This window comes from Nilaparvata lugens, chromosome 12 (assembly GCF_014356525.2).
Source record: "Nilaparvata lugens isolate BPH chromosome 12, ASM1435652v1, whole genome shotgun sequence".
In the NCBI taxonomy this organism is placed as follows: Eukaryota; Metazoa; Arthropoda; class Insecta; order Hemiptera; family Delphacidae; genus Nilaparvata; species Nilaparvata lugens.
The window spans coordinates 1,853,638-1,865,868 of NC_052515.1; the positions used below are offsets into that span (position 1 = coordinate 1,853,638).

At 32.5% G+C, this 12,231-nt stretch overlaps 1 protein-coding gene across 1 annotated transcript in view; it reads right to left on the reverse strand.

Moving 5' to 3' along the window:
* Window positions 1-12,231, reverse strand: part of LOC111058756 (myosin-11-like) — a 38,601-nt gene that overhangs the window by 12,336 nt on the left and 14,034 nt on the right. The window contains exons 7-10 of the mRNA XM_039438631.1: window positions 8,864-9,002; window positions 6,177-6,362; window positions 5,172-5,351; window positions 2,101-2,277 (exon numbers count right to left, since the gene is read on the reverse strand). Coding sequence (XP_039294565.1) covers window positions 2,101-2,277; window positions 5,172-5,351; window positions 6,177-6,362; window positions 8,864-9,002 — 682 coding nt within the window. The remainder of the gene's footprint in view (window positions 1-2,100; window positions 2,278-5,171; window positions 5,352-6,176; window positions 6,363-8,863; window positions 9,003-12,231) is intronic.

Genomic DNA, 12,231 nt, shown 5'->3' on the forward strand with positions numbered 1-12,231 from the left:
AAAGGTTTACGCGCCTTTCTTCTTCCAAGAACCATCAGTAACCGGAAGAATTTATCTGGACATGTTAACCGAATGGTTAATGCCTCAACTCCATGAAGATAGTTGTAACTTCATTTTTGTACAAGATGGAGCTCCGCCTCACTGGTACTCAGACATCAGAGGGTATCTGGATGAACATCTTCCTAGACGATGGATCGGCCGTGCAAGTGAGGAAAACGTTGTGTTTCAGCCGTGGCCACCTCGTAGTCCGGACCTAACGCCCTGCGACTTTTTCTTGTGGGGCTATGTAAAAGACAGAGTTTTCGTACCACCGCTTCCTGTTGATATCGATGATCTTAAACAACGAATCACAAATGCTCTTGCTACAGTTAACCGTGAGATGCTTAGTCGTGTGTGGTCAGAATTTGACTACCGTGTCGATATCCGTCGTGTTGCAAATGGTGCACACATTGAACATCTGTAAATTTTCAATAAAAACTTCAAGAATTCTTCTATGTAATCATGTAAGTAATGATCTAAACTTTTAAATAATAAATTCTCTACAAGCTATTCAAACTGTCTATTTCATTTTTAATCACCCGGTATTGTAAAAACATATAAAACATGTAGTACCCTTTTTATTTAAAACATTTCAAAACTTTAAAATATTTCAACAAATGTTTGAAATAAAAAGGGTACTTCGGTACATGGTTTTATATTGTTTTTATTAACTGTAATAAGGTAGCCCATACAAGGGAAGTTTTTTTTTGAGTCATGTAATATTTGAGTCACTCAGTACGGTACATAAGTATTAAACAATATCTCAACTCTTACCATATAATATTGAATGAGAACGATTCTTTACAAAATAGTAACCTTTTTTGAAATTAATATAAAATAATAGATTAAAAACACAAATTAAAACTACTAGTTTCGACGTTTCACATCATCTTCAGGTTTTAAAAATGAATTTCAAATAAACGTTTTATTAATAGTATTGTTATTTTAAATGTAATCTTTGAGTCTTTAAAACTCTTAGACTAAAAGTCCCCCCAATAAGACACACCCCATGCTCATTTATTTCTTACAACATAACATGCATAAGCTGACCAACAAAACATTTCTTTTAGAGTAAAAGTCATAAAGACTTAAAGATGATATTTAAAATGAAAAAAAAAACTATTAATAGTGTAAAACGTTTATTTGAAATTCATTTTTGAAACCTGAAAATGATGTAGAACATAGAAACTAGTACAGTAGTTTTAATTAATGTTTTTAATCTATTATTTTATATTAATTTCTAAAAAGGGTAGGCCTACTGAAATACTATTAAATTTTATAAATAAAAAAAAAGTACCTAGCCTTGAATTTATACATTTTAAGGAGAACGATTCTATATTCTCAACTTATATAGATAAAAAATGGATATCTATCATGAGTTATACTTCTGGGGTAACCAAACACCTTTTTAAAAATATAACTTTATTTTCAAACATTTAATTATAATATAGATAACGAATAAGAGAGAAGTGCTCTCGGTGAAGTTCGACAGCAGACTAACTAAAAGTACTATGAGCATTACAATGGAATACAGAGTCTGCAATAATATTAGGTGTTACCGGATGTAACTATGGATATCTTCATCTTTTAATATTGATATCTACCTCAACATGACCTTCACAACAACACAGAAAGTCTCCCTAATCTATATATTTATATCTATTTATTTAATCTCATATTATTTATATGCTGTGTTGGATAGCTTGACTGTCAAATAAAATAAAATCAAATAGTTCTTTATTTATCATTGCATTTATACAATAAATAGTGTCAAATATAAATATGATGTCAACTGTAAAATAAGAAAAAAGAACTACACTACTGTATCTATAATTAATAGATAATTATAATTAAAGATAAAAAATATAATTCTGATTCATAGTTTTAGATTGAAGATTTGGTGTTGAAATTGCAGTGAACATAACCTACATAACATTTGGACGATTTGTGACAAAATCAGGAAATTGAAGAAGTTTTGGGCAATAGCCTGTTTTTTCTTTTCCGACTATTGTATTGTTTGCTCTATCTAATAAATAAAAATAAAAATAAAGAATAGCTTACTTGGTGATTTCTGTTATCTATCTCCTTTATTTGTTCCAGAAATGAATCCTTCTGCTTTTGCAGTTTATCAGTCAACTGTTGAGCTGATGATAATTTATCTTCAATTGCTTTCTGCTCGTAAAGACTGCAGGCTCGTTTCAGACGGAAAGAATTTAATTCTCGCTGAAGTTTATCAATCTGTGGAACCAACATTATTTTATAGAAAAATCAGATAAAAAATCCTGAACTTAATCACATTTGATATGATAAAATTCATCAGAGAGACGTAGGTATTAATTGTGTTTGGAAGGTAGGAATAACTGTGTTATTAACTGCAGACGAAAAGAATTCAATTCTCGCTGAAGTTTATCAATCTGTGGAAAATTTTATAGAAAATCAGTCAAAAAAATCCTGAACTTAATCACATTTTATGTGATAAAATTCATCAGAGAGGCGTGGGTATTAACTGTGTTCCAGATACAAAAGCCATGTATTAATGACTCTAATTTCTCTACGAGGAAAATTCAACAAAGAGGCGCAAGTATTTACAATGTTGATTGATTGAGTACTTTATTTATGTAGATTACAATATATAGGTACTGGCTTATACACTTATATACAATAGCTTACAATACAGCAAAATTATAGATGAATTTACATAATATAGACTAAGAAAATAATTATTGAACTGTATATGATATGAAAAAGCAATTTGTAATATAATAACTATAGATAATAATCATATTGTTATGCATCTACATAAATTGGCGGAGCTTTGGACATATCAATGTCCATTCTTCGGAAAGAATGTTGGAGAGATGAAAGTCATAAATTTGTAATTTTCTTCATTGTTGCCGAGGATCCATGAATTTATTATTCAACATTACAGTTTTCAATTATTTATTTTTATTTATTAGGTTAGCACAAACAATACAATGATCGGAAAAGAAAAAACTGGCTCTTGCCAAAAACTTTTTCAATTTCCTAATTTAGTTTCAAATTGTCCAAATAGGTTATGTCCATTTCAATATTGTACACCAAATCATAATCTGAGAATATAGATTAGAATAAAACAAACAATTTCAACATTTTTTTCTAAATTTAAAATTTGCATCTCATATTTATTTTTGGACGAAAGTTGAGCTTGAACTTCTTACAGAAGAAACATAACCTATTTTTTGGACATGTAATCAAAATTTGGGAATGGAATAGTTTTGGGCCAAGCCTGTTGTTCCTTCCCAATCATATTTATATGATTTGTTATTGTATCCACGTATAAATAAATAAATAAATTTGCATAGATTGATAGTAAAACTTTCGTAAAAACATGAAACAAACTTTAAATTTACAAAATAAAAAATAAAACCACTTAAATTTTGAGCTCGAAAATATCGCGTTCACGTTATAATAGAATAAACAGACAAGTTTTTAGAGAGCTATTTGAGTAATTTGAATTCGAATTCTGTCAATGATGAGGATCATTATTTATTTATTTATTTATTTATTTATAAGGTTAGCAAAAAAATACAAGAATCGGAAAAGAAAAAACAGGCTATTGCCTAAAACTTCTTCAATTTCCTAATTTAGTTTTAAATTGTCCAAATATTATAGGTTATGTTATTATAGGATTTGAAGATAATAAATCTTCTAATATTGAGGTAGGTAGACCTTCTGGCAGTTTTTAACCAGAGTTTGATTGTAGATCGGAGATCAAACCTGGAGCCTCTTTACAACCCCGGTTTCAATCAATATTCCTAATGAATTGGAGGGAGTTTTAGCTCTATTACTTTCCTTGCCCTATTACCATAGGCAAGGAAAGTATTGCTTTCCAAAAAAAAATTAAGATACCCTAATTTAATGTTTTTTATATGTTTCAAGTTCCGCTGAATTCAAAAACATGATTTTTTTATCCATTACTACAATTTTAACTCCACCGTTTACTTCGAATTTAAAATTTAAATGATGTGTGAGCACACACGAAAGCATGCTCCTGTAAAATATTAATTTTTATTCAATTAAAGTGGATTTTTGACAACATTTTAAGTCTATTCAATTATGGAAAAGTGCCACAAAATCAAAATTCACGCTACAAACTTAATTAAAATTTGAAAGTTATATACTTGAACTTACTATGGAAATGTTAATTGCGATTAGCCTACTATTATTTTAATGTCACATAATATATAAATGTTATAAGTACAGAATACTGCGTGACATTTTTTTACGTTGAAAAGTGGCCATTGCTGCACTGATTACAGAACGCGAAGAATCACTTTTCCGCTCTAGTGCGGGAAAAATTTTTCTGCACTCCAGATTTGCAACATGGCAACGCAAAATACTTAGTAGGTTATATGGAGCAACAGTGCAGCAAAATCAAAATGAAGTTGGTAACAGTGACTGGGCTGCTATAGTGAGCAGAGGTGCAACCAAGCACAACGAGCAAATTATTAGTATTAGATATTATAACCAAGGACAACGAGGACTTTAGGATTTTAGGATTAAGGTTTTTATCAATAAAATTACACAGAAAAACATTTGATGGATTTCAGGCAATTTTACCCATAATTACCCACTTCTCATATTCAATGGTAACTGTAGGAAAAATTAAATGTGAAATACGTGCGCAAAGTTCCTCTGCTGCACTCAACAAACCATTCCGCCCTCGCCTATGGCTCGGGCGTAAACGTTTCTTTCGGTGCAGCAAACTGTCACTTTGCGCACTAGTTGCACAAATAACTATTAATTAATTATTGGTATCTTTACAGGGTAAAAATCGTTTACTTTTGGTGGTATCTCTCAATTACTTCTCCAAGATACAGCCAATATGTTGGCTTCAATATTTTAGTTGATCTAAGATTAACCGGAGTCTAACTGACCTAAGATTAACCAGAGTTTATTATTCATTGTAAATCTTCAACTGTTATTGTTAATATAATGCAGTTCACAGAAGTCATTCCCCACACCCAGTCTTGTTGTCTTTGTGGGGAATATTCATTATGCATATATTGTCTCTGCTGCTGTATTTTTTTTCTTGTGTGAATAAAGATTATTTGAATTTGAACTGACTTAAGATTTACCGGAGTACAACTGACCTGCGCTTCATATTCTTCATTCAAGGAGTTGCTGAGGTTCAGTTTGGAAGTCAAATCGGCTTTGTCAGTTTTCACAGTGTTCAGTCGAGTTTTGACAGCATTCAACTCATTCTTCAACGATGAATTTCTGTCCTCAAGTTGTTTGAAGGAAGTCCGCAACTTTTCTTCCATTTCACAATTCTATCATTCAAATAAATACACGTTAGTGAGTGTATACACTCATCATATACATTTATTTATTCATTTACAGTATGACAAATAGCAAACAATATTAATGTAACTTAAAAATGAGTCTCAAATACGGAAGCTACATACATACACACACTGTACCGTAGGCCTACCAACATATAGGGGCTATAAAATGAATAAATTATCTTGATCATTCTATCATATAGGATCAAAACATAGTGGAGCGGTAACAAACAGTTGTCCAAATAATGCATGAAACCAAATGTCTCATCCAACTTCTACCTTCCACCCACTTCTTTACTTTCGCAGCACCACTATGTTTTGGACCAGAGAATACTGAAAAACAAGACCCAAACTAAATCTGTAGGAAGCATAGAACATAGAACAACATGGAGATGGTGTGAGCACTGATACTAGTTATTATAATTTGTATTTTATTATTTTCAAAAAAGGATACTATAATTCTATTTTATAAACATAGAACATAGATATTCTAGTCTAGATATACTATTCTACAGGCATACTAGTCTAATGAGCAATGTAATATATTCAATCTAATACATATACATTCAACTCCATAAAACTCAATTCATATAAGTTACAAAAACTAAAATTTGAAGTCCATTGATTAGCTTAATATGTTTAAAAAACAAAGTATTTAACAGTGTGACTGTGATGATAGAAAAAACTAATCGATGGATTGATTTCTTTGATAGGGCTACTAATGTATTTTTACTTGAAGATTCGCTCTTTCATCATAAATAAATTTTAAAATTAATTTCAATAGCAATATTCATTTTAAATGTGTGATTTTACCTTCTCAAGTGACTTGATCGAATTCCTTCTCTCTTTCTCCAGTTGATTCTCCAAATCCTTCACCTGCTCTTCTGTGTCATAGAGTATAGTTTTCAGTTTGTCAGCACACTTTTCATTACTGGCCAGAGCCTGTATTTTCTCTTCACATTTTTTCAGTTGTTCACTCAGTTCTTCACAGTCGCATTCCTTGAGAAATTAAAATAAATCAATGATAAGGATAAAAATCAAATTTCTCATTACTGAAAAGTAGACAAAACTATTATTAAGAACTACTACCTATCCTACTAACAGAATAAAATGTATAGATTGCGATAATGCAATCATGAAATAATTGAGTATTCAAAAGCCTGAAGATCAAGCCAACATATTAATTTTTTTGCTGAATTTTTGTCTCTGTTGATATCAGACTTCTTCACTAGAAATACTGATATATTATTAAAGTATATTTATAAGTAATTATAGTATATTTATATAAATAAAATAGTATATTTATATAAATAAAATAGTATTTATCAAGTGGATTCATTTCTAATAATAATTACTATTTATTATGCCAATTTTGATGTATCAATTCCTCTGACATTTCTTATTTGATTTGTATCTCGACGTTTGTCAAAGATAAATCACTTTGTGTTTTATGATGATAAAGGATTTATTGATTGATCAAAATAAATGTATTATGTTCTTGTGTTGAATAAAAATGACAGAGATTATATTCATTTGGTACAGTACTCAAGTAAATTCAAATTAAACCTACACTTTTTTTATACACATTAAAATCAATGAGAGATTAAATTTTAACAAATTCTAATGGATATATATTATTTCCAGTAGCAGAAGTCTTCGGGTTGGTTGACAGCATTTAATTTTTATCTCAATTTTCCAAATTTGTTTTGGCTATAAAGAGATAGAATGAACCGGGTCGATGTCAAACGAGGCAAACGACAGAAGAGTCCTGCGACAGTCGAGACCAGCGACGGTAGAGACCGGCGACATTCGAGGCCAGCGACGGTAGAGGACTCCTGAAAAAGTGGCCTCAAATGTCGCCTGCGTTAGGCGACAGTTGAGGCCACTCTAATTTTTGTACAGCCCCGACAGTCGAGACCTGCGACGGTAGAGGACTCCTGAAAAAGTGGCCTCAAATGTCGCCTGCGTTAGGCGACAGTTGAGGCCTCTCTAATTTCTGTACACTCCCGACAGTCGAGACCTGCGACCGTAGAGGACTCCTGAAAAAGAGGCCTCAACTGTCGCCTGCACTAGGCTCTACAGAATGGTAGACAGCACCAAAAGAATATTATCATTTGATTTGTATGGATTTACCAGCAATATATATCCCATATATATTATATCCCATTATTCCTTCCATATTATGAATAAGTATTGCAACTTTACAACTGTAAATAAAACTTAGTTGCTTCATCATAAAAAAATCACGAAATTTTCAAACTCGTATTGCATTATGCCTCCTTCATTGACAAATCTAAATATTTATCTATCTTCTATCCATCTATAAGACGAGATGGTGTCTGTCTTTCTGTCTGTTTGTATGTGAGCTCATCACACTTGAAATACTTGACTGATTAAGCTGTAATTCTTCACAAAGATGATCGTTCTGAAAATCCTTTAAGGATAAGCCCTATCTACCTTCAAAGTTCATATGCTTTTTTTATGAAGGAAGTTTCCATTATTTGGTTTTCAACAAATCAGAAGTTATAATAATTACAAAATGTATTTTGTCTGGAATCGCAGTAGGATGTGTCCTCAACTGTCGTCTGCTGCAAGCGAGTCTCTAATTTTTGTACAGGCCCGACAGTCGAGACCAGCGACATTCGAGGCCAGCGACGGGAGAGGACTCCTGAAAAAGAGGCCTCAAATGTCGCCTGCGTTAGGCGACAGTTGAGGCCTCTCCAATTTTTGTACAGCCCCGACAGTCGAGACCTACGACGGGAGAGGATACCTGAAAAAGAGGCCTCAAATGTCGCCTGCGTTAGGCGACAGTAGAGGACTCTTCAATATTCGTACACTCCCGACAGTCGAGGCCTACGACCGTAGAGGACTGTAAAACAGTCCTCTACTGTCGCAGGCCTCGACTGTCGTCGGTCTCGACTGTCGCGCCCCCGAATGAACCACAAAAATATTTCTTCTCAATTATGAACATTTATTATAAAATCATGAGAAACATATTTTCTTGACGACTAAAGATAGAGTGTTGATCATTTTCAACAAGAATCAACGAATATTATCACTGTCCGGTTGCAATTTTAAAGAAGCTTCTTGAATTTTAATCATGATTAAATGTCAAGAGAACCAATCAGAGAATAATTCTTCGAAAAGGTGGATTCTCTGATCCGTTCAGGTGGCATTAAATAACGATTAAAATCTAACAGGCCTTTGAGCAACCGGGCCTAAACTAGATATAACAGGATTACGATACTTAAGGTTTAGGTCAGTTTTGGGCAAATGCCTGTTGTTTTTACCTGGATTGTATTCGTATATGAATAAATAAATAAATAAATTACTTGAACCACAGAGCCATCTACTATAGAAGGCGGTGGTAACACAGAGAATTGGCAACTCTGTAGTTGTATCATTTTCACTGACATTATAACGTGAATCTCACTATAGATTCATTACTAAAATGCATGAATTTTCTTCATAAATAGTTAAGAAAACCAATTAAAACCAACCTTTTTATTGACAGCGTTTTCAGCTTCAACAACCTTCTCCTTGAATTTGGCAACACACTTCTCAAGACACTCTATCTCTTCATTGGCAGATTTCAGGTCTTCACAAACTTTGTTGAGTTCTTGTTCAGTTTGTTGTGCTCTGTAATTAATTGCTTTATTACTTAATAAAGTGTAATATACTACATCACTAACCCGAATAATAAACGAAAATGTTGAAAAGAGATGAGTTTTGAAAATTGACAGCTTTTTCAAGATGATTAATTATTGTTTACTACCTTACCCGGCGAACTTCGTACCGCCAAAAAGTCAATGTTTCTCATGTCACACTTGACTTTATTTGGTGAATCATGAAATTTATCTGACAATCAATATTCTCATTTACATCTCAATACGTAGTAATATCTATCAGTAGTGTTGAATTTTGAAAAATTGATAGGTTAAATCAGTGTTTCAAAGATGAATTTAATGTTTTCATAGTTGTTGATTGTCAATATATGGTCCAGGAATTATGCGATGTACGATGAATTACACAGAATTCCTATTCTTTCCATCTTTAATTTTAGGATGAATATAAGCTAAGCTAAATTAAAAAAAAGTCAATTTAGTCTGTCATTTTTCATTAATTAATGATTGCAATATGAACAGCTCTCTTTCATGAGATAAAATAATTATTTTCCAGTTTCTCAATGATAGGGGAGTGATAATTATTTGTATAGGTCTTCTAAGGAACGATTATAGACATTACTACAGATGGTACCAATCAACTACGGTACACTAACTTCAACTCCAAACCAACGTTTTAATACCAGTACACAATAATTGATCACAGGGTGACGTGTTTATTATACAGCTGGTAACTTGAGATGCTAAATTATAAGTAGCCACTCGGCCTAAAATTTCAAAAACATAGGTCTGTAAAATGGATTAATAAATAATAATTACTAATCCCCCTATTAAAATTACTGGTCAGAAACCATCCCCAATATTCACACAACATATTCCCAAAGTTTCATGCCGTTCTGTCAAGTAGTTTTCGAGTCTATAGGGAACAAACAAACTAACAAACCAGCAAGCACACAAACAGACATTCATTTTTATATATAGAGATTACTTTGAGTGATACGAGTTTGATAAGACAAAGCTGGCTTTTTGTTATGAAATCTAAAGAAATTTTGTTTTCACTTCTATTATTGTGAGGCTTTGCAGATGTATAGAAAAGAGAGCTCTTTCTACTATAGAGAATAGAATAGATAATGTTAATTTCACATGTTATTAAAATTATCAAATTGCAAAGACCCACAATATTTCCGTTTTAAGTGTAATTTTTTGAGAAGAACTTTTCAAACTTACTCGTACTTATAGACAGTAGTCTGTCTACTAACTTTGTACTTATTGTATAACCATAGATTGTGAGCTTGCTACAGTTAAAACACCAAATTTCTATTATATTTCTTCTGTCAAGTAAGATAAATCAGTGAATAAGTAAGAATATTTTTTCAACTATAAGATATTTTTAGGGTCTGCAACAACTCCTTCATGCGTACAGGGAAGCCTCCCTTGCATGAGAGTTTTATTGTCAAAGAAATTAAATATATATAATATCCATAATTTTATTAATAGTTTAAGCTCTAGATGATTGATTATTATCATAGAGAAGCAATAGCGTAAGTAGATATCCCATGGTATACGGTTTATGTCGCAACTTTTACTGTTATCTCAAGTCGATTACTATCGATTATTGTAGATTTTTACTGTCTTTTTGGGGTGAGAGTGTATGAACGGCACAGTATGAGAGACTACCAGCGTCACACAGCTTCATGGGAAAGAAATACGTGGACTATCGGCTTGAGATAACAGTAGAAGTTGCGACATAAACGCCCTATACCATGGGATATATACTTACGCTATTGTTTCTCTACGGTATTATTCATACTAACTTATTTTTCATGCACATAAATATATTTCCGTATTTCCTTGCAATAGAAAAGTAAAAGTCTATGTTTGTTTTTAATTCAATGCAGTTGAATTTAGTAGATGAAGATTAGATGAAATTTTTAGAAATTTTAATACTGACTAAATAATGCTATTCTTCATATTAACATCATGAAATTTAGGATTCTATAGTGAGGTCCACGTTATAATGGCAGTGGATAAAGATAGGAGAATAGCGATGCCGATTCTATGCATTAATTAATTATATTCTACACTGTTAAAAACATAATTGGCATCGTTGTGGACTAGAGAAGGATAGTACCACCGGCTTTGTCGAATGATAGACAAGGATAGCAAACCAAGTTGATCAAATACTGTCATTATAACGTGGATCGCACTATAGTGAGATACTGTATCATTTGTGGTTATACTGTATCATATTGGTTTGATACTGTATCAGGTTGTGTTGATACTGTATCATAACGTGGACCTCACTATAACATTCCAGTACATAACTATGTTACTATCAGTTAAAATAGATACTTTAGATACAATGGGAATAATGTTATTATCGATCTAAGAAACTACTATAATAAGCACATGATACCACCATAATGCTGTTAATAATCTAAGAAGCTTAGGCCCGGTTGCAGAAAAGCCGGTTAAATTGATTGATTACATGAGAACCAATCAGAGAAGGCCTATTTTGACCGAAGCGAAGCTGAGGTCTTAGTTTCGACTCGATCGGCTTTTGTCTGTTTGTTTGTTAGTACCGCAGTTACAGTCTCAGTTATTGTCCGATTTGGATGAAATTTGGTATGCAAGTTCTTTGAAACAAGGCACAGAAACGTATGTGTAACGATTTTTGATAAGACCTCCGGTTTTAATATAAATTGAATATAAATTGCGCCGCTCTAAAATGTGCTGTATTGAATGAATGGTATCGTTGGAATGCTATCGATAGAGGACAAGAGTTGTCAGCGGTGAACCTTGAAACGTCTGAGCCGCTCCAAATCATACTGTATTTATTAATTGAAGAAAACTTCTCACTTGATTGTACCATTTCTTCCCTTTTCAACACGATTTCCCTGTTTCATAGATGAATAGTTTCTAGACCTACCGAACCGGCCGAGACATCACAGCTTAGTTATTAGCTCTTGTTTTCGCTTTAGTATGAGATTTGAGATCGGAAACTGACTTGTGAGCATAAACATACTGCATAGGCATAACAAGCCGCCATAACATTGAATCCACTTTTCATGAAAAACATTATTAGCAACCTCCTGTCATCCTGTCATTGTCACCAACATATCCATGTTATTAGAATCATTTCCGTCTCACTATCGTCTGTGAGACGATTCATGGTCTAATTGCCTACTGCATATTCCATTTTTCTGTCAGTGACCGATTTCTTATAATTAATTGTTAAAAATTTG